The 21,318-nt window shown below is 51.2% G+C and overlaps 6 protein-coding genes across 6 annotated transcripts; 3 read left to right on the top strand and 3 right to left on the bottom strand.

Annotated features, from left to right (window-relative positions):
• Window positions 1-173: 173 nt before the first annotated feature.
• N7496_011145 (C40 family peptidase) lies at window positions 174-950 on the bottom strand (the record flags this gene model as incomplete). Its single annotated transcript, XM_056704058.1, has 2 exons — window positions 174-183; window positions 241-950. 2 exons carry the CDS (start codon window positions 948-950, stop codon window positions 174-176), a joined length of 720 nt encoding a protein of 239 aa, XP_056550018.1.
• A 4,047-nt stretch (window positions 951-4,997) lies between these two features.
• On the top strand, window positions 4,998-6,652 carry N7496_011144 (uncharacterized protein; the record flags this gene model as incomplete). Its single annotated transcript, XM_056704057.1, has 2 exons — window positions 4,998-5,316; window positions 5,379-6,652. The coding sequence occupies 2 exons, from the start codon at window positions 4,998-5,000 to the stop codon at window positions 6,650-6,652; spliced, it is 1,593 nt and encodes a 530-aa protein (XP_056550017.1).
• Window positions 6,653-8,594: 1,942 nt separating this feature from the next.
• Window positions 8,595-9,734, bottom strand: N7496_011143 (SDR family NAD(P)-dependent oxidoreductase; the record flags this gene model as incomplete). The annotated part of the gene is made up of 5 exons (XM_056704056.1): window positions 8,595-8,775; window positions 8,904-8,961; window positions 9,041-9,118; window positions 9,198-9,599; window positions 9,683-9,734. 5 exons carry the CDS (start codon window positions 9,732-9,734, stop codon window positions 8,595-8,597), a joined length of 771 nt encoding a protein of 256 aa, XP_056550016.1.
• Window positions 9,735-10,940: 1,206 nt separating this feature from the next.
• N7496_011142 (uncharacterized protein) lies at window positions 10,941-11,462 on the bottom strand (the record flags this gene model as incomplete). Its single annotated transcript, XM_056704055.1, has 1 exon — window positions 10,941-11,462. One exon carries the CDS (start codon window positions 11,460-11,462, stop codon window positions 10,941-10,943), a length of 522 nt encoding a protein of 173 aa, XP_056550015.1.
• Window positions 11,463-11,859: 397 nt separating this feature from the next.
• On the top strand, window positions 11,860-12,408 carry N7496_011141 (DUF4219 domain-containing protein; the record flags this gene model as incomplete). Its single annotated transcript, XM_056704054.1, has 1 exon — window positions 11,860-12,408. One exon carries the CDS (start codon window positions 11,860-11,862, stop codon window positions 12,406-12,408), a length of 549 nt encoding a protein of 182 aa, XP_056550014.1.
• Window positions 12,409-12,634: 226 nt separating this feature from the next.
• N7496_011140 (uncharacterized protein) lies at window positions 12,635-21,180 on the top strand (the record flags this gene model as incomplete). Its single annotated transcript, XM_056704053.1, has 3 exons — window positions 12,635-13,074; window positions 13,129-17,004; window positions 17,310-21,180. 3 exons carry the CDS (start codon window positions 12,635-12,637, stop codon window positions 21,178-21,180), a joined length of 8,187 nt encoding a protein of 2,728 aa, XP_056550013.1.
• Between the last annotated feature and the right edge of the window lie 138 nt (window positions 21,181-21,318).

Raw genomic sequence — 21,318 nt, 5'->3', positions numbered from 1 at the left:
ATTCCATTGATAATTTGACAAACGAAGAAAAACCCACTAATGACTCTATTTCGGCGATCAATACCACAGACTTTCAAATGTCAACTTTCCCAGATTGATGAAATACAAAAACAAGAATGAAACAGCAAAAGTTCTTCCTCTCTATGCAACACCTCTACTGCTTAAGATTAAATTTACCAGAATCTGCGAATATACGTTAGCCAATCATCCCATCTCCAAGGAAAATCATCGATATCATACCTCATAACGTATGGGCAAATGCTCTCGCCACCATAAGAAGTCCAAATAGCCTGCTCGCGAACAGGAGTACCAGTGTGTGCAGCATTGATCATCCATCCATCGCGAATGAAGATTCCAACGTGAGAAACACCGGTCTTGCAGTTTCCATTCTCACCCCAGAAGAGCAAATCACCCTCCTTAGCCTCAGCACGAGGAATACGCTTGCCCTGGCTGGTAGCATCGTACTGGGTCTGCGCAGTACGGGGGATCTTCTTGTTCAGAGCCTTGCAGAGCGAGAACTGAGTGAGACCGGAGCAGTCGAAGCCGCCGCCGGAAGGTCCGTTGCAACCACCGCCTCCCCAGACGTAAGGGAGACCCTTCTCCTTCTCGGCGGCGTTGACGATGGATGCGCCGGAGCCGGAGCCACCGCTGCCACCGCCGGTGCTGCCGCCATCACAGTGCTTGGTCACGTAGCTGCTGCTGCCGGTCTTGACGTAGTAGTCAGACACGTAGCAGCCGTCGGAGGTCTTGTCCCAGAGCTGGTCGCCGTTGACGTTGGTGCCGGCGGCTTGGCAGGTGATGCTGAGGTCGGTGCCGCGCTTGTAGGACTTGACGATACCGTAGTTGGTACCGGGACCAGAGCGGCAGTGGAGATCATCGGCGTTGACGGGGTAGGCGCTGGCCAGAGGCAGAGCAATGGCTGCGGAGATGGCGAGGAGCGAGAAGTGCATGTTGAAGATTGAATGTATAGAATGAGATAATAAGGAGAAAGTTGAGAGAAAGATGCTAGTATTGACTGGAGATTGTCTTGATGATTGAGATTGTTGTTGAGCTGATGATCTGAACCTGGAAGGAATTCAAGACTCTTTTATACCTATTCATTCCAAGCTCCTATTTTTGACTCTATTCACGTCCCTGCCTAGCAAACCCGTATACATCGTGAAAGCTTCAACTCTTCCTCGCAGGATACCACCCTACTTCGTATCCCCGTACCCCCAAAACAGGGCAACCTGAAGCCGATCAGCATTTCTCGTATACCCGGAATAATCATCCCGTGGGGCCAAATCCCGTATTATGGGGCAATAATAGCAACACCAAAACGGACCCCATCCACACCCGCAAGATTCAAGGGTTTTCCTTTGCCACAGAGTCAACTTTAAATGCGCTTGTGCTGGGGGGTGATCTCGTATGGTTCGTGTTCCTGGGATAGGAACACCCATTCAGGTACGGGGATCGATACGGGTGGCTCCTAAAAATAGAACCTGCAGGGAAGAATAAGCCTCGTTTAGCGTTGCCGATCATCGTATAGAGTATGTGACCCTGGGGAAAGGGTCTATTTCGGAGATTTAGGTGGTCTATGCTTGCCTTTAGTGCGAACTTGGTGAGAATTTGCGAGTTACGTCCATCTTTAGTTTGGCTTCATAGGTCGGTTGAGGTTCTTTGCTGTGGTATGGCTGTTCGTATTGTTCTTTAGGGCAGTTTTGGTTATGTTTAGTTACATTCAAGACGGCTTGGCGATATTGGCTTGTTGCTTGTCGCGAACTTTTCTAACATTAATCCTGAGCCTCGGTTTGTCGTTGTACCTGGTTGCATTCGTCTCTAGCGTCGCTATTTTGTGTTGTTTAAGGCTTTTCGTCTACACTGATATCTTCTCCTGAGGCAACTGAAGTCAACGCAAAAGCTTCAAGTTTTCGAAACCTGAGTAGCTTATAAGTTAGTAGAAATGTTTACTTCGTGGCAAATTCACCTCTATAATAGGCCTAGTTAGATCCTCCGCATCTTCAAAAGGGTGGATTGCTGTATTCGGTGTCGGAGAGCATCGTGATAATGGATGACGCCGACCATCATAATCGAACAACGAAAATAATCATTTCATTAATCCTATGATAAATTGAAAAGAAAATTCAGCACATCTGCTCAAAACCGACCTAGTCCACAGTCCAAAATGCTGTCCGTACCCCAGAGGCTCCTACGTCCCCGGCTTTTATTGCTGAAGATGCCACTCGAGATAATAGAGGAGATCGTGGAGTACCTTGCAATCGAAGATCTTGCCTGCTTTGCTATGACGCGCAAAGTTCTCTTTTTCCGGTATATTCATTCATTCCGCAAGGCCCCAGAGCTTTGTGCCCGACGGCCCGTCGCGAACAAAAAGCCTGTGCTATGCCCGAATGCAGAGAAAGAACTTCCAGTACGGTTCCTTCGTCTGCTCGAGAATTCCCGCTGGAAGCTGTGCCTCGAATGTTGGAAACTTCATCCGCGAACTAAGAGTTGTCTACCATGGAGACACCACTGCTATGAATGCTATGTACTTTACGGAGGACAGTGTGTGCTAGATGCGGGCGTCGTTGATATATGCCCTTGTCTCACTATTACATACCGGGATCTACGTCGTTTGATTGAATCACTCGAGTCGCTTGAAAATGACCGCAACTATGAAGGAGGAAAATACTATCAAGATGTGCTTTCTCCTAACCGTGCTGGGTATTCCAACAGAAAACTAATTCATCGCTGCAAAATCACGGATCATCCTGAAGCGAAAGCTGAAATTACTACTACAATTTTCCTGAATTCGCAAGCTCGCTTAGCCGTACAGAATCAGTATCGATTCAAAAGCTTCGTGTCGACGGCCTGCCTTTCTGCAAAGAATCACTCATCGATATGCCCACATGAGAACACCTCCAAATGGCTTCAGTCTTTCTTCAAGGATGTCGGGGAAGGGTTCATTGGATACCGCAAACGCTTCTGGTGTCGCCCTAGCTCTAGATGTTGGCTCACCACCCCCAAGACAAGTTTGGAGGGCGAGGGCTTTGAGCTGTCTGTTACTAGAACTCTAGGGACTGGGAAAGGGAGCAATACAGATTGGAAACACAACTGTCGGCGTGAGGGTCCCTGGTGGGACCATCGGCTACGGTAAGTACGTACCGATCCACACTTTACACAGCGACTTATAATATAATAGGGAGGAGATCCATAGTTTAAGCGCCTGGTGCTCAAATATTGCTGATAATTGACACTCAATTGTGATATGGAAAGGATCAGGAAGACTCGCTGATGAGCATACGTGGCGATGGATGGAAGTCGTCCAATTTATCGTACCTTAGGTGTTCTACCCAATTACTGGCAACCAAGATTGCTCAAATCAACATTCAAACTATCAGTCTCTTTTGTGGCTAAGAATTTCTATCAGATTCAGATGATTAGGGTGTGAAGCAAGTAATGCTCTAGCGAGTACTAGGTTAGTTACGTGCGCTCGTGTCAGATAAGGCTTCACAGAGAGTGTGGGCGCGGGCACGCACCGCCAAAAACCCCATGATAAGATGTAGACTTCATAGTGGAAGGATTCTGGCCAACGCCATTCCGATGGAAGTCCTTCTAAAAATCGTAGATGCCTGTACTGTGGATTATGAAAGAGTCGAGGTTATAGTCATGGTTTCTGTAGGCTTACGTAGGCCACTATACGTAACATTTTTCCTATGCCAGGTGGAGCTTTCCTATTTTAGCTGCCGCCGCTTTTATGAGGGCGCTCAGAGTCAGGCTCACTGAGTAAATTTCAGTCCGGGAATCAGACACACTGAGCCATCACTGATTACTCAGATATTCATCAGGCATCTATTGAGCACCCAGTCGATACTTGGTCCATACCCAAACGAGCGCTTTACCCCACAGTTCTGTTTATCTACATTTTGCTCGTCTTGTGGAGGCGTTCAGTGCAATAATACTTTCTGAACGGTCATCCTCCTGGTTTTATAAAAGCTCTCTACTACGTAGTAGTCATACAAGTTAATCATCTTGTTGGGTTATACACGTAGCTACGCTACATCCGAACGCATCTCGACTTAGGTTGCGACCTGAGAATGGCTTTCCAGATAAGGAGGCTCGATTCAGTAGCGGCTTCTTTAAAGCCGTTTCCAAGGAATCGCCCAGGGCTTGCGAATCTCTCAAGAAAAGTATGTCCCCATCGAATGTCGGGAAGATCGTCAGGATTAACGAAATCATCTCGAGCGAACGCTTACGGTGGATGTACGACAAGAGAATAGGCCAACACACGGGATTGCTAATCCTCTCATATTGGCTCGCCTAAATATCCACTCCCACCTCCAACTTTCATCATCTATCATGGGTGTGAAATTTCATATATTCCTTGGACAGGGTCGCATGCGCTTGTGGAGCTTGCGCGTTATCCTGGGGAACGCGCATTCTTCACATACATGCTCAAATCGCGCATGTCTTCCTAGCCGTTTTTACCCGAACAGGCCAATTTTACGCGTTTGCCCTTTCGATGACCTTTACCCCTCTATAAACAAAGTTGCGACAAAAAGGTCCGAGCATTAATGTTATGGACGCTAAGGCTCTCCTGTACTCCGTAGCCGCTACTTCCCTCCGCAAAAATGTAGCGATAATCCCGGGATCCGAGGAAGTTGATTCTGCGCCACCAACGGCCCAATTGATTTTACCCTCCTAGGGCAACTTGTGGTTTGCGGGGTAGAGTCTGGGGTAAAATTGAGTTTGGAGTAGGCTTGATAAGGGATCGTGCGAAAGGCTATCCGGGTCCTTGCAGCAACGAATGATCGCTCGAGGACTGGTGGCAACACCATAACTCTATCTACCTCCGGCAGATATAATGAAGAGCTCTGTCGCTCGCATCTTTAGGCCGTCCCAGCCTTCATTCTAATTGTACTCCAACCTTTCCTACTCGGAAACACTTTTGCTCTGAAAGAGTTTCTACAAGCTTCTTGTTTATTTTTGTCGCTGGCAAAGCCCGTTGCGCCAGCCCTATCATGGATTTCTCGAAAGACGAGGCCGAAAAGTCTGCAGGACTGAAGGCGCTTTCGAGTTCTGACCAGTTTGAAACGGCACCCACAAATGAGTCTAGACAAGGCGAGGTCAAGCCCAAGACCCATTTTTCCCTGCTCGGTGCCATCGGCATCCAATACTCCCTGACCTCAGCCCCCCTTGCCATTGGTTTCTATCTGTCCATGGTTATCGGTCTAGGGGGCTCACCAGCGTACTTCTGGGGTTTCATCTTGATGGGATTCTTTCAGGTCTTTGTCTGTCTGGCTGTCTGTGAGCTGGCATCTGCCATCCCACATTCTGCAGGTTCGTCCTCAATAATCACTATCCGTTAGCCATGTATCTAGGGGCTAATATCTCATCACCAGGTCCTGCGTATTGGGTTATCGCTCTCGCCGGTTCTAAGTACGAGCGCTCACTTGGTTATGTGATGGGCTGGCTCAGTAATGCTGGATGGTTCTTCATCACCTCGGCATCTGTTCTGTACCCGGCTCAACTGACTATGAGCTTGGTGGAGGCCACGCATCCGGATTTTGTTGCCTACCCCTGGCAGACCTACCTCCTCTACGTCGCATTTGCGCTCGTATTCCTGACCCTCAACATGCCAGTCATCTTCAAGGCCCTGAATTGGACTCTCATCGTGGCCTGCTTCGCCATAAACATAACCGCGTTGTATATCCTTATTGGCCTCCTGGTACGCGTTCAAACAAAGCAACCTGCTCACTTTGTCTTTCTTGACTACGTCAATGAATCTGGCTGGACCGATGGCACGGTCTTCTTTGTCGCACTGCTGCCCTCCTATGCCTGTTTGGCTAGTTTCGACAACGCAACTCACTTAACCGATGAGATGGAAAACCCAAGAAAGCAAGTGCCGCAGGTGATTATTGGGTCTTTTCTCATGAGCTTCGTCACGGGTGTGGCCATGATCTTGGTCTACGAGTTTTGTAACGTCAACCCTACCAGCTTGCTAACGCCCCTCGGAGGTCAACCGCTTATGCAACTCATGGTCAACGGTTTTCGTTCCAACGGGATGGCCATCTTCGGAATGGTTCTGATTATTCTTTGCGTTTCGGTTGCTGGTCTTGCAAGCCTGATTAGCTGGTCTCGATTGTATTGGTCGTTCAGTTGCGAGGGCCTCCTGCCTTTCTCCTGCACTATGTCAAAATTATCGTCTCGCGACAGCCTGCCGCTGAACGCTCTATTTTTCAACACGCTCCTTACCCTTCTTATTGGTCTCATCAGCATTGGCTCTTACACCGCTATGAATGCACTCCTTGGTGCAGCCAACCTTTGCCTCATTTCTGTCATTATGACTTCTCTTGTTCTTGCATTGATTAGAGGGCGCAAAACATTTGACGACGCACGCTGGTTAAACCTCGGAGGCTGGGCAGGCGATATGGTCTTCGGGATTGCTATCTTGTGGTCCCTGTTTATGGCTATTATGCTCTGCTTCCCACTCTATCTGCCGGTCACTTTAACCTACATGAACTGGAGTTGTGTTGTTTTTGCGGGTGTCCTTGCCATTTCGGGCATCTACTGGGCCGCAATTTTTAGGAGGCAGGCCCCCCTCATCCATGACCATCACGCTGACTACTCTCCCAAGATGCAGGCGGTGCAAGATGAGGGAAGCACAAAGAATTGAAATATCAGATGTACTGGCTGAGACTGACAGGTTTCTTGTTTGATGAGTGCTTTCTATGAAATCCTCGCACATAGGTGTTTGGACGGAAAAACAAAGCTATGGAGCTCGCGGACTGGACTTGACTTGAGGAGAGCAACTTTCATTGACATGTGTTGAAAGAACTGTGCACAAGAGCAACCAGGGTTGATCTTCATGTTGAATTTGCGCTATTACTGAAATATGTCATTCACATCATACTAAGCACTCTTTACAATGGTAAATGTGTAATTTTGACAAGAATTTTTGCTTCAACGTATTGGAAATCGTAGAGCGAACTTTGAATCCACTCGCTACAAGTTACCTCGCATGGCTTGTATCGCAGTGTCTGAAGAGGGTCAGTGATATCTCCGGATAGTGTTCATCCCTCGGCGCGGTCGATCTTGTATTCAATTGTTCATGGCTTCTCGACTCGAGAATGTCGAGCATAGGTCGTCGTAGTAGTCCATGTCAGATCATGATTATCCGGATCCAGGCCGTCAAATGATGAATGCCTCGGGTACCGACGATGGTGATGACGACGCGTCCTACATTACGAGACCCGCTGGTGGTGGCACGAACCTCGGCGACTCCTATCAGCCGAAAATTGGGGAATTAGGTTGATCACAAGGCTTGCTGTCATGACCATGGATCCGTGGCCAAGTGACCGGAACTGACAGGGGCCCAGGGTATCGAGCATCTGTAGATCCGGCATGCAGTGTGACTGAGACTGGGACGTGCGGCGGAAATCAGAATCGAGGTGGAGCGGATCGGAGGGTTTTTAGTCGTCCATAAATATGAGGCTGGAGTGGAGGGGCAGCTACCACTCATTTGGCTGTACCCGGGCTGCTCTCAAACCCGTTGAGGACGTTTTGGCGTCGTCGAAGGCAAAGCTGTGATTGCTCGGGGACTTGACAAGGTCAAACAGAGATGTCGAAATTAGCAGTTCCGAATAACATTTCGCCGACTTCGCTCGCTGCCCAAATGTTCAGTCAAGCGCCTGGAGGCTACAGCAAGGTTCCGCTGCATGCCGGGAGACCAAGTGCGACTAGGGTGATCCAAACGATATCTAAGCGATAAAAGAGACAAGCTTCGCGACAATCTAAGCGACAATCTAAGCGCCGCCCCACTCTGCATCGCCACCCTTATCTTGGTGCCATGTACTCCGTACTCCGCACATGCATAAAGGTGATGAGCGTGCGGGGTGGCACAGACCCCGCCTCCCGCGCCCCGCTTCCGCCCTGGTCCATGGCGGGTGATGGGAGACGCTTTCCAAACGATAATTGATCAACTTCAACAGGAATTTCTATGGACGAACGGTATAACTCGGAATTTCGGACTCTCTGCGTCATCTTAAGAGGGGGGAGGAGGGGGTTTCTTGGAGAGATCAATGATTGGATGAAGCTATCAGGAACATCGCAGTGTCTGCTCAAGGACTCGATGAATCCGGACGGACAATCTGACAGAGAGCGTACAGGTCGCCATGTGAGCCTACAGGCTAACCTCAACCGGTTAGGTTGTGATGGCCCTGGGCGATGTCCTAGTACGGCAACAAGAGAACCGCACATTGAATTAAGCAGTTGATATGTGCAACAAACTAAGAACAAGAAGTCTTGATAGGCTTGCTACGCACAGGAAGAAGAGGGAAAGCCAGAAGGCATTTGGGTTTAAGCATCTAGCTGGCCGTCAGAACGGAGGAAGAGGAGAAACACAAAGGGGGGGCCCTGATATAGGCCTCAAGCGGAAACATCCAGCAAGCGCTGGACCTGGAAACAGTCGCGGAATCATCTGCCACAGGGAGAAAACCTGCATCAAGTCTGATGGATGTCATGCTACCTCATCGGTAGGGAACGGTTATTTGAATTCTCCATATGCCTTTATTCTAGCTAAGCACATCACCCGCTTAAGGCTGTACTGTAGGCCGTCCTCATGTTGGAACATACCCTCCGTTCGCGCAGACCGTGCTTCCACTAATCCACCTCGACTGTTCTTCACACAGAAAAGCGACGATGTCTGCAATATCGGTTGGATTACCTATACGGTCACCCGCGGCTGTAGCGGGATGGATAGCCTTTTCTACCTCCTCGTATCCCGGCGTTTTGTTCCACCTGGTTGCAAAATTTGGTTAGTTGGTTCAAAGAGCTTTCGAATTGCCGATGCATTTTTCCAATGGGTCAATATTTTCTATAAGAGCAAGCACTGGAAAATTCGACTGGGGAGCGATTAAAAAACTTACATATCCGTTCTAACAGGTCCAGGGTTCACCGCATTAACGGTGGCCTCAAACTCTCGTCCTAAAGCACAGTTTTCAAGTCAGTGTAGTTCTGGTTTCGTTTTTGCTGAGACCGAACTTGAAATGATGGGTATAAATACCGAGCTGGAACGCTAACGCCGATGTAATATTTTCGAGCGCTGCTTTGGATGCAGCATACGTGATTGCCTCGGGATATGCTGTGCACTTATCAGCCGAATGAACCATCCTATTTGGTTTCGCGGAGGGTGTTTTAGCGGGGCCATGATTGCAACGTACGACGACGTGCTGATGTAGAGCTGATATTCACGATCCGAGCCTTCTTCCGCAGATGTTGCTGACTCTCCCTGACTAAGAGCAAAGGGAACAAGAGATTTGCGTGAAATAAATTGTCAAAGTTTTCTGTGGTCACCGCCGCCAGATTGATATCTGAACCGTCTACCGCATTGTTTACGATAATATCGATGGAGCCCAAGATCTTGTGGGCTTCGGCCACAACAAGACGAGCGGCTTCGGCAGCATTCGCTGAATCAGCATGCACAGCCGCGACTTTCGCTTCGTTATGAGCAATGCTCTGGATCTCGGAAACAGCCTTGTCGGCTCTTGGTTTCGAAGACACATATGTAATAAGGACTGAAGCTCCCCTACGTGCCAACTCCTGTGCTATCGCCAAGCCAATGCCTAGGATTTATTTGTCAGTCGGAATGTCCAGACCTTTTAGACAAAATGTGGAGCCACTGTTAGTAGCGTCCCAAGACACATACCCCGGGAACCGCCTGTTACAATGGCGTTTTTGTTGGCAAGCGAGAGCGTCATGTTGATTGTGAGATTGAGGGATCCGTTACAGCTGAAGAAGGGAGGTGCGTATCTGAGACAGCGTTCAATGAAGCCGGAAGACTGATGGTTATATTATATACGGAAGAGGACAAGCCTCGGCTGTTGACGTGCTATCTCCAAGCATACAGAAAAAGGCTGGTGGACGGGAGGGGGTAGGTTCTCCACCCTCCGGGTATCATCGTCCGTGCCTAGTTCCCGATTAGACCCACAGGGTCCATGCTCTTATCAGCCGTTGCTAATCTAGACGCTCTATCTTCCCCATCGAAACTTTGTGCAATGTCATCCGCTCGCCACTTAGTTTCACCAATACTCCCCCGGTACTGAAATGGGACTGAATGCAATCTAGATCCAAACAAAGATGCGAACTGTTGGGATTTGGGTTGGACGCTATGAGCCAAGTAGGGCATTGCGAGGACCTTGGTCAATAGCGAACTTAAAACTCCTCAGCACGTAGAGCACGGTGGATGCTCTCATTCGTTTGAAATATCAAGGTTCCTATCGAGAATGTTCCATCTTGTCGGGTAGGTGAGCTCATATCTTTTGACTTCGGATAGATACTGTCAATCTGAACGTCTATCGCCACTCGGTGACACGAGAATGCTAGCTCATCAGGAATGAAGAAAAAGCGCTTCCTCGGGGCAAGGTGAGATGGAATGGGCCAGCAATTCTTCTGGACGAACAGGCAACAGGGCGAGGTCAAGCGGAACCAATTCGAGTCGATTGAGTTGATTGATTGAAGCAAAGAACGACTATCATGGGGTAGGTTGGAATACCTCATAGCTGGCTAAGATACCCGGTGGTACGACAACCTTAATGCCATATATACCAGATTATTATACAAAACACAAGAAAAGGCGGGTCACTCCGTATAATTCCACCTCATCTGGGGGCAAGTTACCGCTCGATATCTCGGCATATTACTTTACTATGCCTACATGATTGTAGAGATATTCGGTCAAATCCAACCACTAAGGTTGTACAAGAAGGAAACAGAATGCAGGGGAGGAGGAATCAATCATCAAGAAATATTTTAAAGGCCTGGGTCAAGTGAGACATCACGACGCTGATCATTAACGGATAAAAGAGGCTGTGTCTAAATTTGTATCAACGCACGATGATAATAATTGATAACAGCAACATTTTGTATTTAACTAGACTAAGCCACCAATAATCAGACTGCAGCATCTAATGACAAGCAAATGACTCTCCAAATTTAGGTCCAAGAGCTTCTACACACTTCTCACGCCAACGAACAACGCCACCGAGATAATAGAGCATTTCAACCGTCTTCCCCGGAATATTTGCACCATTATACCACGACTTGGCCTGCGAGAAAAGTGTTTTATCCCCAACGGATTTAACTTCAGCCTTCCAGGCGTCCGCCGCATCTGGACGCGGATCGATGGAGTGGATACTCTCGCTCTGCATCTTCTGCACCAGATCACGGACGAAGTCCGCCTGGTGCTCGATAAAGACCGGCCCATTTGTGAACGGGGCTGGACACTGAATCCCATAGGGCATGAACATGTTTGGGAACCCGGGGATCATCATTCCCAGGTGAGTTGAGATTCCATTTTTCCAGTGTTCACTCAAGTCGACGCCGTTGGCATCCTTGATACCCAGCCTGGAGAGGCCGCCAGTCGACGCGTCAAACCCAGTCGCAACAGCAATGATTCCGACTTCATATTGTTTTCCGTCATCTGTCATGATGCCGGTCGGTGTCAATTCCACGATAGGGTGGGACTTTGTATCAACGATGTGCACGTTCGGTCGATTAAATTGTTCATAGTAATCCTGTTCCAATGACGGGTGTTGTAATATGAGGCAGTTACTGCTCAGGAACGAAGCCGCAACATCGGAAATAATTCCTGTCCATCTATACGAAGACCAAGTTGATTGGAAATCAACTTGGACTTCATGTTGTATATATAGCCTCTTGTATCCCCTCAGAAATAAGTAGAATCAACAAGCTTCCTTTTGCAACTTACAACAGGTTATGAGCCCGAGTGCAATCACTCGGGTGCCGTCTCTACTCATACCGAGACCCTTGGTTCTCTTGACTTGACTTGTGATTATAGTTATATTACCCCGCTTTCTCAACATCATGTCGGCTCTCGTCCAGGACACCCCCGACCGGGCCGTCACAGCCATTGAGCCTCTGACAGGAAGCGATAACTACGCTACCTGGAAGCGCCTCATGACTTCCTACTTGAAAGCCAGGCAGGTCTGGGATGTGGTGTCGGGCGACCTCCAGCGTCCAGATTGCCAGTTCAAATATGCCAAGCCAATCACAGCGGATATCACTCCGCTTGTGGAGCCCCACCTTAATGGGGCGGTGCGGCAGAGGGCCATCGAAGCACGCCTCGAAGTGGAGGTCCAAGCTTTCGAGCGTCATAAAGAATGGTCGAGGCGCGAAGCCGAGGCCTATCATATTATCTTCCGGTACATCTCTCCCAATATCAGTGTGCACGTCGCGGGACTAGAGACCTCTCGCGAGCTCTGGAATGAATTAGAGGAAAGATACCGGCGCATGGAGCTGGCTACGTTTTGCGAGCTGTTCGCCCAGCTTCGCGAAACCACGGCCGCCCGATGCGCCAGTGTTGTGATACATGGCACTTGCTGCTCAGGAATGAAGCCGCAACATCGGAAATAATTCCTGCTCTATGTATAGGAAGAACCAAGTTGATTGGAAATCAACTTGGACTTCATGCTGTATATATAGCCTCATGTACTTCCTCAAGAAGTAGAATTAAGCTTCCTTTTGTATTTACAACAGGTTATGAGCCCGAGTGCAACCACTCGGGTGCCGTCTCTACCCACCCCGAGACCCATTCAATTCTTTGACTTAATATTATATATTACCCCGCTTCCTCAATATCATGTCGGCTCTCGTCCAGGACTCCCCTGACCGAGCCGTCACAGCCATTGAGCCTCTGACAGGAAGCGATAACTACGCTACCTGGAAGCGCCTCATGACTTCCTACTTGAAAGCCAGGCAGGTCTGGGATGTGGTGTCGGGCGACCTCCAGCGTCCAGATTGCCAGTTCAAATATGCCAAGCCAATCACGGCGGATATCACTCCGCTTGTGGAGCCCCACCTTAATGGGGCGGTGCGGCAGAGGGCCATCGAAGCACGCCTCGAAGTGGAGGTCCAAGCTTTCGAGCGTCATAAGGAATGGTCGCGGCGCGAAGCCGAGGCCTACCATATCATCTTCCGGTATCTATCGCCCAATATCAGTGTGCACGTCGCGGGACTGGAGACATCCCGGGAGCTCTGGAATGAGCTGGAAGAACGATATCGGCGAATGGAGCTGGCCACGTTTTGCGAGCTGTTCGCCTAGCTTCGCGAAACCACGGCCGCCCGATGCGCCAGCACACGGGAATTTGTCGATCGTGTGCGGTTACTGGTACACCGGCTGAATGCCATTGCTCCGGGATCCATCGGTGACCGAACACACATCGCGATTCTGTTGACCCAAATCGGACCGGAATACGTCCTCGTCGTGGATGCCATCCAGAACGACAAGGACCCGGTCAATCCAACGACGATTGGAAACCGTCTCGCCAACGCCGAGCAGACGGTGCAGCGAAAGGACGCTGCTACGGTCCCGCACGGAGTGTCAGGACCCTCAAACAACGCCTCTATCAATACGGTGCAGAAGACCGCAAAGAAATGCACCTACTGTAAGAAGCGCGGCCATGTGGCCGTGGACTGCTGGAAGAAACAGCGCGAACAGCAACCGCCAAGGGACCATGCCCTAAAGACGGAAAGGAGTGTTTCTGGCTCACCAAGACACAATTTGCAAACCATACCAGTAAGCCAGAGGGAAGAACGGCAGGGCCCGCCGACTTCCAAGAGACCGCGGATCAATATCGTGAGGGCGAGGGTGACGACCCTTTATACCCACGCGCCGGCTTCCTCCTCTCGGTGGATCCTGGATTCGGCCGCCACCAGCCACATCTGTTGGGATCGGAGCTGCTTTGTTAGCTTGCGGCCGTACCGTGAGATGTTGGACACGGCGGGCGATCCAGTGGAAGCCGAAGGGATTGGTACGGTGAAGCTCACGCTCCGGGGGAAGTCCAGCCACCCCCTGGTGTTGAAGAACGTGTATTTCGCGCCACGCATCGGGATGAACCTGATCAGCGTGCCGAAGCTATTACGCGACCGCTACTCGGTGGTGGCGCACCCACAGAACGTCTTTGTGCAGCGCCGAGGACGAACCGTGGGGACCGCCTACCATGCGGAGGAGGATCTGTTGATCCTGCGGTGCCATGTGAGCCCAAGATCCCGAGAGCGAGTCCAACTGGCGAGGGCGCCGACAAACCGTGGGCATGCAGATCCCCTGGAACCGCAGGCGGTGGTCATGGATGTCGACGACCCTCAGGAGTCAAGTGGCGTAGGATGCGCATCGCCAACCTCTGAACTCGGTGGTGAAGCTCGGATACTCGAAGAAGATGCGTGCACAGGAGTGAACCAGGCCTCCGAAGCATTGTGGCACGCTCGGATGGGACATCTGAACCGGGGTGACTTGAGGGTGGTCCTCCGGCAGACCGGCACTCCGTACCGACCGCTGACGCACAGCGAACTGCTGGCAACGCCGCAGTGTCCAGCGTGTATGTCGGGCAAGCAGCATCAGAAGAGGAACTCCCGTGCAAGACGGCCACGTCTGCACTCGTCAAGAATCTTTGAAATGATCCATTCGGACATTATGGAAATGCCAGTTGCTAAAGATGGCTCTAGGTACGTGATCACCTTTACTGACGATTATTCGCGCGGCTCCTGGGCCTATGCCATGAGATGGAAATATGAAGCGCTGCAGAAGTTTCGACAATTCGAGGCCTGGGTGCACCGACAGTTCGGCGCCCAGATCAAAAGGTTCCTCACCGATAATGGGAGAGAATACTTGCCGATCGGAACACACCTCGAGTCCCAGGGAGTTGAGTTTGACACGTCGCCGCCATACTGCAAAGGGCAGAACGGGCTGGCGGAACGCACGAATCGCACTATCCGGGAGCGGATCAACACGCTCCTGTCCGATGCGAAACTTCCTCCTTCCTGGTGGACCGAGCTCTTAGACACGGTAGTCTATCTTAAGCTGCGCGCGCCAGCATCAATCCTACAGAAGAAGACACCGTATGAAGTCATCTACGGGAAGCCACCCAAGCTGTTGCATCTACGACGGATCGGCTCCCGCGCATGGGTATTGATCCCCAAAGAGCATCGGGCGAAGATCGGACCACGATCGTCAGAGTGCCGACTGCTCGGGTACTGCGAACCCAATCAGTACAAGCTTTATGAAGTACACTCTGGAAGGACCATCTTTTCCCGTGATGTCGAGTTCGATGAAAGGACCCCTGTGGCGCCACTCATCGAGGGGGAAACAGGCAACGACCTCCCGGACAATGCTCCTCCATCACCTATCTTTCCTGAACCAATGCTGCCTCCATCTGGTGGGCCACCTACGCCGCCGCCATCTCCTGACAAACTAGAGAACGCTGCTCCTTGTGAGCGAGTTAATAACGTGCCGTCTGATTCTGAACCGGTTGATGTTCCCTCACCAGTCAATCCAATCCAGCACGAAACAGAGGCCACACAGGACCTTGGTTATTCTTTGTATGGCCGAAGACGAAGACCTTCCAGGCGTCTCTTAGAGTCTCTAGGCAAGGTGTATGCGACAGGGACATTGAATGCAACTGTCGCAAAAGACGTGGATCCTCTGACCTTCCACGAAGCTGTGTCAGGACCCAATCAGCTGGAATGGTGGGCTGCGATCCAGAAAGAATACGCTTCTCTTCTCGAGTATGGCACATGGGAGAAAGTTCCACGAAATGAAGTTCCCCCCGGGGATCGGATTATTGGCTGTAAGTGGGTATTCAAGACGAAGACTAATGGAATCCGGAAAGCGCGATTGGTGATCAAAGGCTACCGACAGAAACATGGCATCGACTATCACGAAACCTTCGCGGCTGTATCCCGAATGGATTCGGTCCGCAGCATCGTTGCGAGTGCCGTGCTGCGTGGGTGGAAACTCCACCAATTCGATGCCGTCACTGCGTTCCTCCACGGTGATGTCGACTCGTCAATCTACATGGAGCTACCAGAGGGCTTTGAGGAAGATGGATACGTTTGCCGCCTTCGACGCTCCTTGTACGGACTAAAGCAGGCACCACGGATTTGGTACCAATGCGTCCACCGTGTCCTGGTAGCTCACGGCTTTACCATGGCCCAGTCCGACAACTGTGTTTTCTATAAGCCTAACTGTGTCGTCTGCGTGTACGTTGACGACTTTCTGGTCGCAGCCGCGGACGACGCCGAGATCCAGCAGCTTCGAAGGGCCTTGGAATCGGAGTTCAAACTGAACGATCTGGGAAAGCCGCGTTCATTCCTAGGAATTCAGTTTGACTTCCACGCGGACGGATCGATTTCGATTCACCAACATCAATACATCCAAAAGGTCCTCTCTGACTTTTGCATGGAGACCTGTCAACCGAAGTCTACACCGATGGCTCCGAAAGTTCTCCTGAATAACGTTCCCGACGGGAGCGACCTGGATGAAGATACGAAGGCTCGGTTCGGGACCGCAATCGGATCACTGATGTATCTTATGGTCGGTACGCGCCCTGACATCGCGTTTGCGCTTGGGACGTTGAGTCGTTTCACATCCCGACCGCAGTCGCATCATCAAGCCGCACTGCAGAGACTGCTACGCTATGTCAAGGCCACTCAATTCTATCGCATCACATACCGCAGCGGGCAGTTGATCGGATACACCGATGCCGACTTTGGTGGCTCGGTCGTCACTGATGGTGCATACTCCACGTCCGGCTATGTGTTCAAACTTGCGGGAGCACCAGTTTCCTGGTCGTCCAAAAGACAGGGGGAAGTAGCGACGTCCACGACTCACGCCGAGTATATTGGCCAATACAATGCCATCCTTCACCTACAATGGCTCCGCACGTTCCTGGCAGAGACCGACCTGTTTCGATCGCCGGTGACCAACATCATGGCTGACAACCAATCCGCCATTGCTCTCTCCCGTAATCCTGAGTTTCACAAACGGACGAAGCATTTCAACGTGAAGTTCCATTACCAGCGAGCTGTTCTGAATTCAGGAGAGATTAGTCTCGAATATATTCCAACCGAGGAACAAGCAGCTGATGGACTCACCAAGCCTTTGGGGCCTTCTCCATTTATTAAGTTCTGCAAGCTTTTGGGAATCTGCACTGAAGAACACATGAAGGAAGATGTGTAACAGGGATGGCGCTCTTTCCACTATTTCTCCTCTTCGAGGTTTTGAGTGGTTTTACCGAGGCCTGACCGATGTGCATATATTCAGTATCGCCTCGCTAGCAAGGCGATCCTGAGGGGGAATGTTGTGATACATGGCACTTGCTGCTCAGGAATGAAGCCGCAACATCGGAAATAATTCCTGCTCTATGTATAGGAAGAACCAAGTTGATTGGAAATCAACTTGGACTTCATGCTGTATATATAGCCTCATGTACTTCCTCAAGAAGTAGAATTAAGCTTCCTTTTGTATTTACAACAGCCAGCACACGGGAATTTGTCGATCGTGTGCGGTTGCTGGTGCACCGGCTGAATGCCATTGCTCCGGGATCCATCGGCGACCGAGCACACATCGCAATTCTATTGACACAGATCGGACCGGAATACGTCCTCGTCGTGGATGCGATCCAGAATGACAAGGACCCCGTCAATCCGACGACGATTGGAAACCGTCTCGCTAACGCCGAGCAGACGGTGCAGCGAAAGGACGCTGCTACGCTCCCACGCGGAGCGCAAGGGTCCTCAAGCAACACCTCTATCAATACGGTTCAGAAGACCGCGAAGAAATGTGCCTACTGTAAGAAGCGCGGCCATGTAGCCGCGGAGTGCTGGAAGAAACAGCGCGAACAGCAACCGTCAAGGGACCATGCCCTCAAGACGGAAAGGAGTGTTTCTGGCTCACCAAGACACGATTTACAACTCATACCATCAAGCCAGAGGGAAGAACGGCAGGGCCCGCCGACTTCCAAGAGACCGAGGATCAATATCGTGAGGGCGAGGGTGACGACCCTTTATACCCACGCGCCGACTCCATCCTCTCGGTGGATCTTGGATTCAGCCGCTACCAGCCACGTCTGTTGGGATCGGAGCTGCTTTGTTAGCTTGCGGCCCCATCGTGAGATGTTGGATACGGCGGGCGATCCAGTGGAAGCCGAAGGGATTGGTACGGTGAAGCTCACGCTCTGGGGGAAGTTCAACCACCCCCTGGTGTTGAAGAACGTGTATTTTGCGCCACGCATCGGAATGAACCTGATCAGCGTGCCGAACCTGCTACGTGACCGCTACTCGGTGGTGGCACACCCGCAGAACGTCTTTGTGCAACGCCGAGGACGAACAGTGGGGACCGCCTACCATGCGGAGGAGGATCTGTTGATCCTGCGGTGCTATGTGAGCCAAAGATCCCGAGAACGAGTCCAACTGGCGAGGGCGCCGGCGGACTGTGTCCATGCAGATTCCCTGGAACCGCAGGCGGTGGACATGGACGTCGACGACCCTCTGGAGTCAAGTGGTGCGCAAAGCGCGGCGACCACCTCTGAACTCGGTGGTGAAGCTCGGATACTCGAAGAAGATGCGAGCGAAGGAGTGGACCAGGCCACCGAAGCGCTGTGGCACGCTCGGATGGGACATCTGAACCGGGGCGACTTAAGGGTGGTCCTCCGTCAGACCGGCACTCCGTACCGACCGCTGACTCGGGCAGAACTGCTGGCAACGCCGCAGTGTCCGGCGTGTATGTCGGGTAAGCAGCATCAGAAGAGAAACTCCCGTGCAAGACGGCCACGTCTGCACTCGTCAAGAATATTTGAAATGATCCATTCGGACATTATGGAAATGCCAGTTGCCAAAGATGGCTCCAGGTACGTTATCACCTTCACTGACGATTATTCTCGTGGCTCGTGGGCCTATGCCATGAGATGGAAACATGAAGCGCTGCAGAAGTTTCGACAATTTGAAACCTGGGTGCACCGACAGTTCGGCGCCAAGATTAAACGGTTCCTCACCGACAATGGACGAGAATACTTGCCGATCGGAACACACCTCGAGTCCCAGGGAGTCGAGTTTGACACGTCGCCGCCATACTGCAAAGGGCAGAACGGACTGGCTGAGCGAACGAACCGCACTATCCGGGAGCGGATCAACACGCTCCTGTCCGATGCGAAACTTCCTCCTTCCTGGTGGCCCGAGATCTTGGAAACGGTAGTCTATTTAAAACTGCGCGCGCCAGCATCAATCCTACAGAAAAAGACACCGTACGAAGTCATCTACGGGAAGCTGCCCAAGCTGTTGCATCTGCGACGGATCGGCTCCCGCGCATGGGTATTGATTCCAAAAGAGCATCGGAGGAAACTCGGACCACGATCGTCTGAATGCCGACTGCTCGGTTACTGCGAACCCAACCAGTACAAGCTTTACGAAGTACACTCTGGAAGGACAGTCTTCTCCCGTGATGTCGAGTTCGATGAAAGGACCCCTGTGGCGCCGTTCATCGAGGGGGAAACAGGCAACGACCTCCCGGACAACGCTCCTCCATCACCTGTCTTTCCTGAACCAATACTGCCTCCATCGGGCACGCCGCTTACGCCGCCTCCGTCTCCTGACGGACCAGAGAACGTACCTCCTGATCCAGTTGATAATGTGCCTTCTCAACCGGTCGATATCCCTTCACCAGTCAATCCAATCCCTAGCGAAACACAAGCCACACCGGACCTTGGCTATTCATTGTATGGCCGAAGACGAAGACCTTCCAGGCGTCTCTTGGAGTCGCTAGGCAAGGTGTATGCGACAGGGACATTGAATGCCACCGCTGCAAAAGACGTTGATCCCTCAACCTTCAACGACGCTGTGTCGGGACCGAATCAGTTGGAGTGGTGGGCAGCCATTCAGAAAGAATATATGTCTCTTCTCGAGCATGGAACATGGGAAAAGGTTCCACGAAAAGAAGTTCCCGTCGGAAATCATATCATTGGCTGTAAGTGGGTATTCAAGACCAAGGATAATGGAATCCGGAAAGCACGACTGGTGATCAAAGGCTACCGACAGAAACAAGGCATCGATTATCACGAAACTTTCGCTGCTGTATCCCGTATGGATTCCGTCCGCAGCATCGTTGCGAGTGCCGTGCTGCGCGGATGGAAACTCCACCAATTCGATGCCGTCACTGCTTTCCTACATGGGGATGTCGACTCCGCCATCTATATGGAGCTGCCAGAGGGGTTTGAAGAGGATGGATACGTTTGCCGTCTTCAACGCTCCTTATACGGACTGAAGCAGGCACCACGGATCTGGTACCAGTGCGTTCACCGCGTCTTAGTGGCTCACGGGTTTACCATGGCCCAGTCCGACAATTGTGTCTTCTATAAGTCTAACTGTGTCGTCTGCGTCTACGTCGATGACTTCCTTGTTGCAGCAGCGGACGACGCCGAGATCCAGCAACTTCGAATGGCCCTGGAATCGGAGTTCAAGCTGAACGACCTGGGAACCCCGTGTTCATTCCTCGGAATCCAATTCGAGTTCCACGCAGATGGACGTGTTTCGATCCACCAACACCAATACATCCAAAAGGTCCTTTCCGACTTTTGCATGGAGTCCTGTCAACCGAAGTCTACACCGATGGCTCCAAAGGCTCTCCTGAATTACATTCCGGAAGGAAGCGAGCTAGACGAAGACGCTAAATCACGGTTCGGGTCCGCTATCGGGTCGTTGATGTATCTCATGGTCGGAACACGCCCTGATATCGCGTTTGCGCTTGGGACGTTGAGTCGCTTCATATCCCGACCGCAACTGCATCATCAGGCCGCACTACAGAGACTGCTGCGTTATATCAAAGCCACGCTTTTCTACCGCATCACATACCGCAGCGGGCAGTTGATCGGATACACGGATGCCGACTTTGGTGGCTCCGTCGTCACTGACGGTGCATACTCCACGTCTGGCTATGTATTCAAACTTGCCGGAGCACCAGTTTCCTGGTCATCCAGAAGGCAGGGGGAAGTGGCCACGTCCACGACCCACGCCGAGTACATTGGCCAGTATAACGCCATCCTTCACCTACAATGGCTCCGCACTTTTCTGGCGGAAACGCACCTGTTCCAATCACCGGTGACCAATATCATGGCTGACAATCAATCTGCCATTGCACTTTCCCGCAACCCTGAGTTTCACAAACGGACGAAGCACTTCAATGTGAAGTTCCATTATCAGCGAGCAGTTCTGAACACAGGAGAAATTAGTCTCGAATACGTTCCTACCGCGGAACAGGCCGCTGATGGACTCACCAAGCCTCTGGGACCCTCTCCATTCACCAAGTTCTGCAACCTCTTAGGTATCGACACGGAAGAGCTCATAAAGGAAAATGTGTAACCGCGATGGCGCTCTTTCCACTATTTCTCCTCTTTGAGGTTTTGAGTGGTTTTACCGAGGCCTGACCGATGTGCATGTATTCAGTACCGCCTTGCCAGCAAGGCGATCCTGAGGGGGAATGTTGTAATATGAGGCAGT

Source organism: Penicillium cataractarum (genome assembly GCF_028827025.1).
Source record: "Penicillium cataractarum strain IBT 29864 chromosome Unknown utg000009l, whole genome shotgun sequence".
Taxonomy (NCBI): domain Eukaryota; kingdom Fungi; phylum Ascomycota; class Eurotiomycetes; order Eurotiales; family Aspergillaceae; genus Penicillium; species Penicillium cataractarum.
Note: the sequence above shows the minus strand (reverse complement) of the source record. Positions and strands in the feature narration are given on the sequence as shown.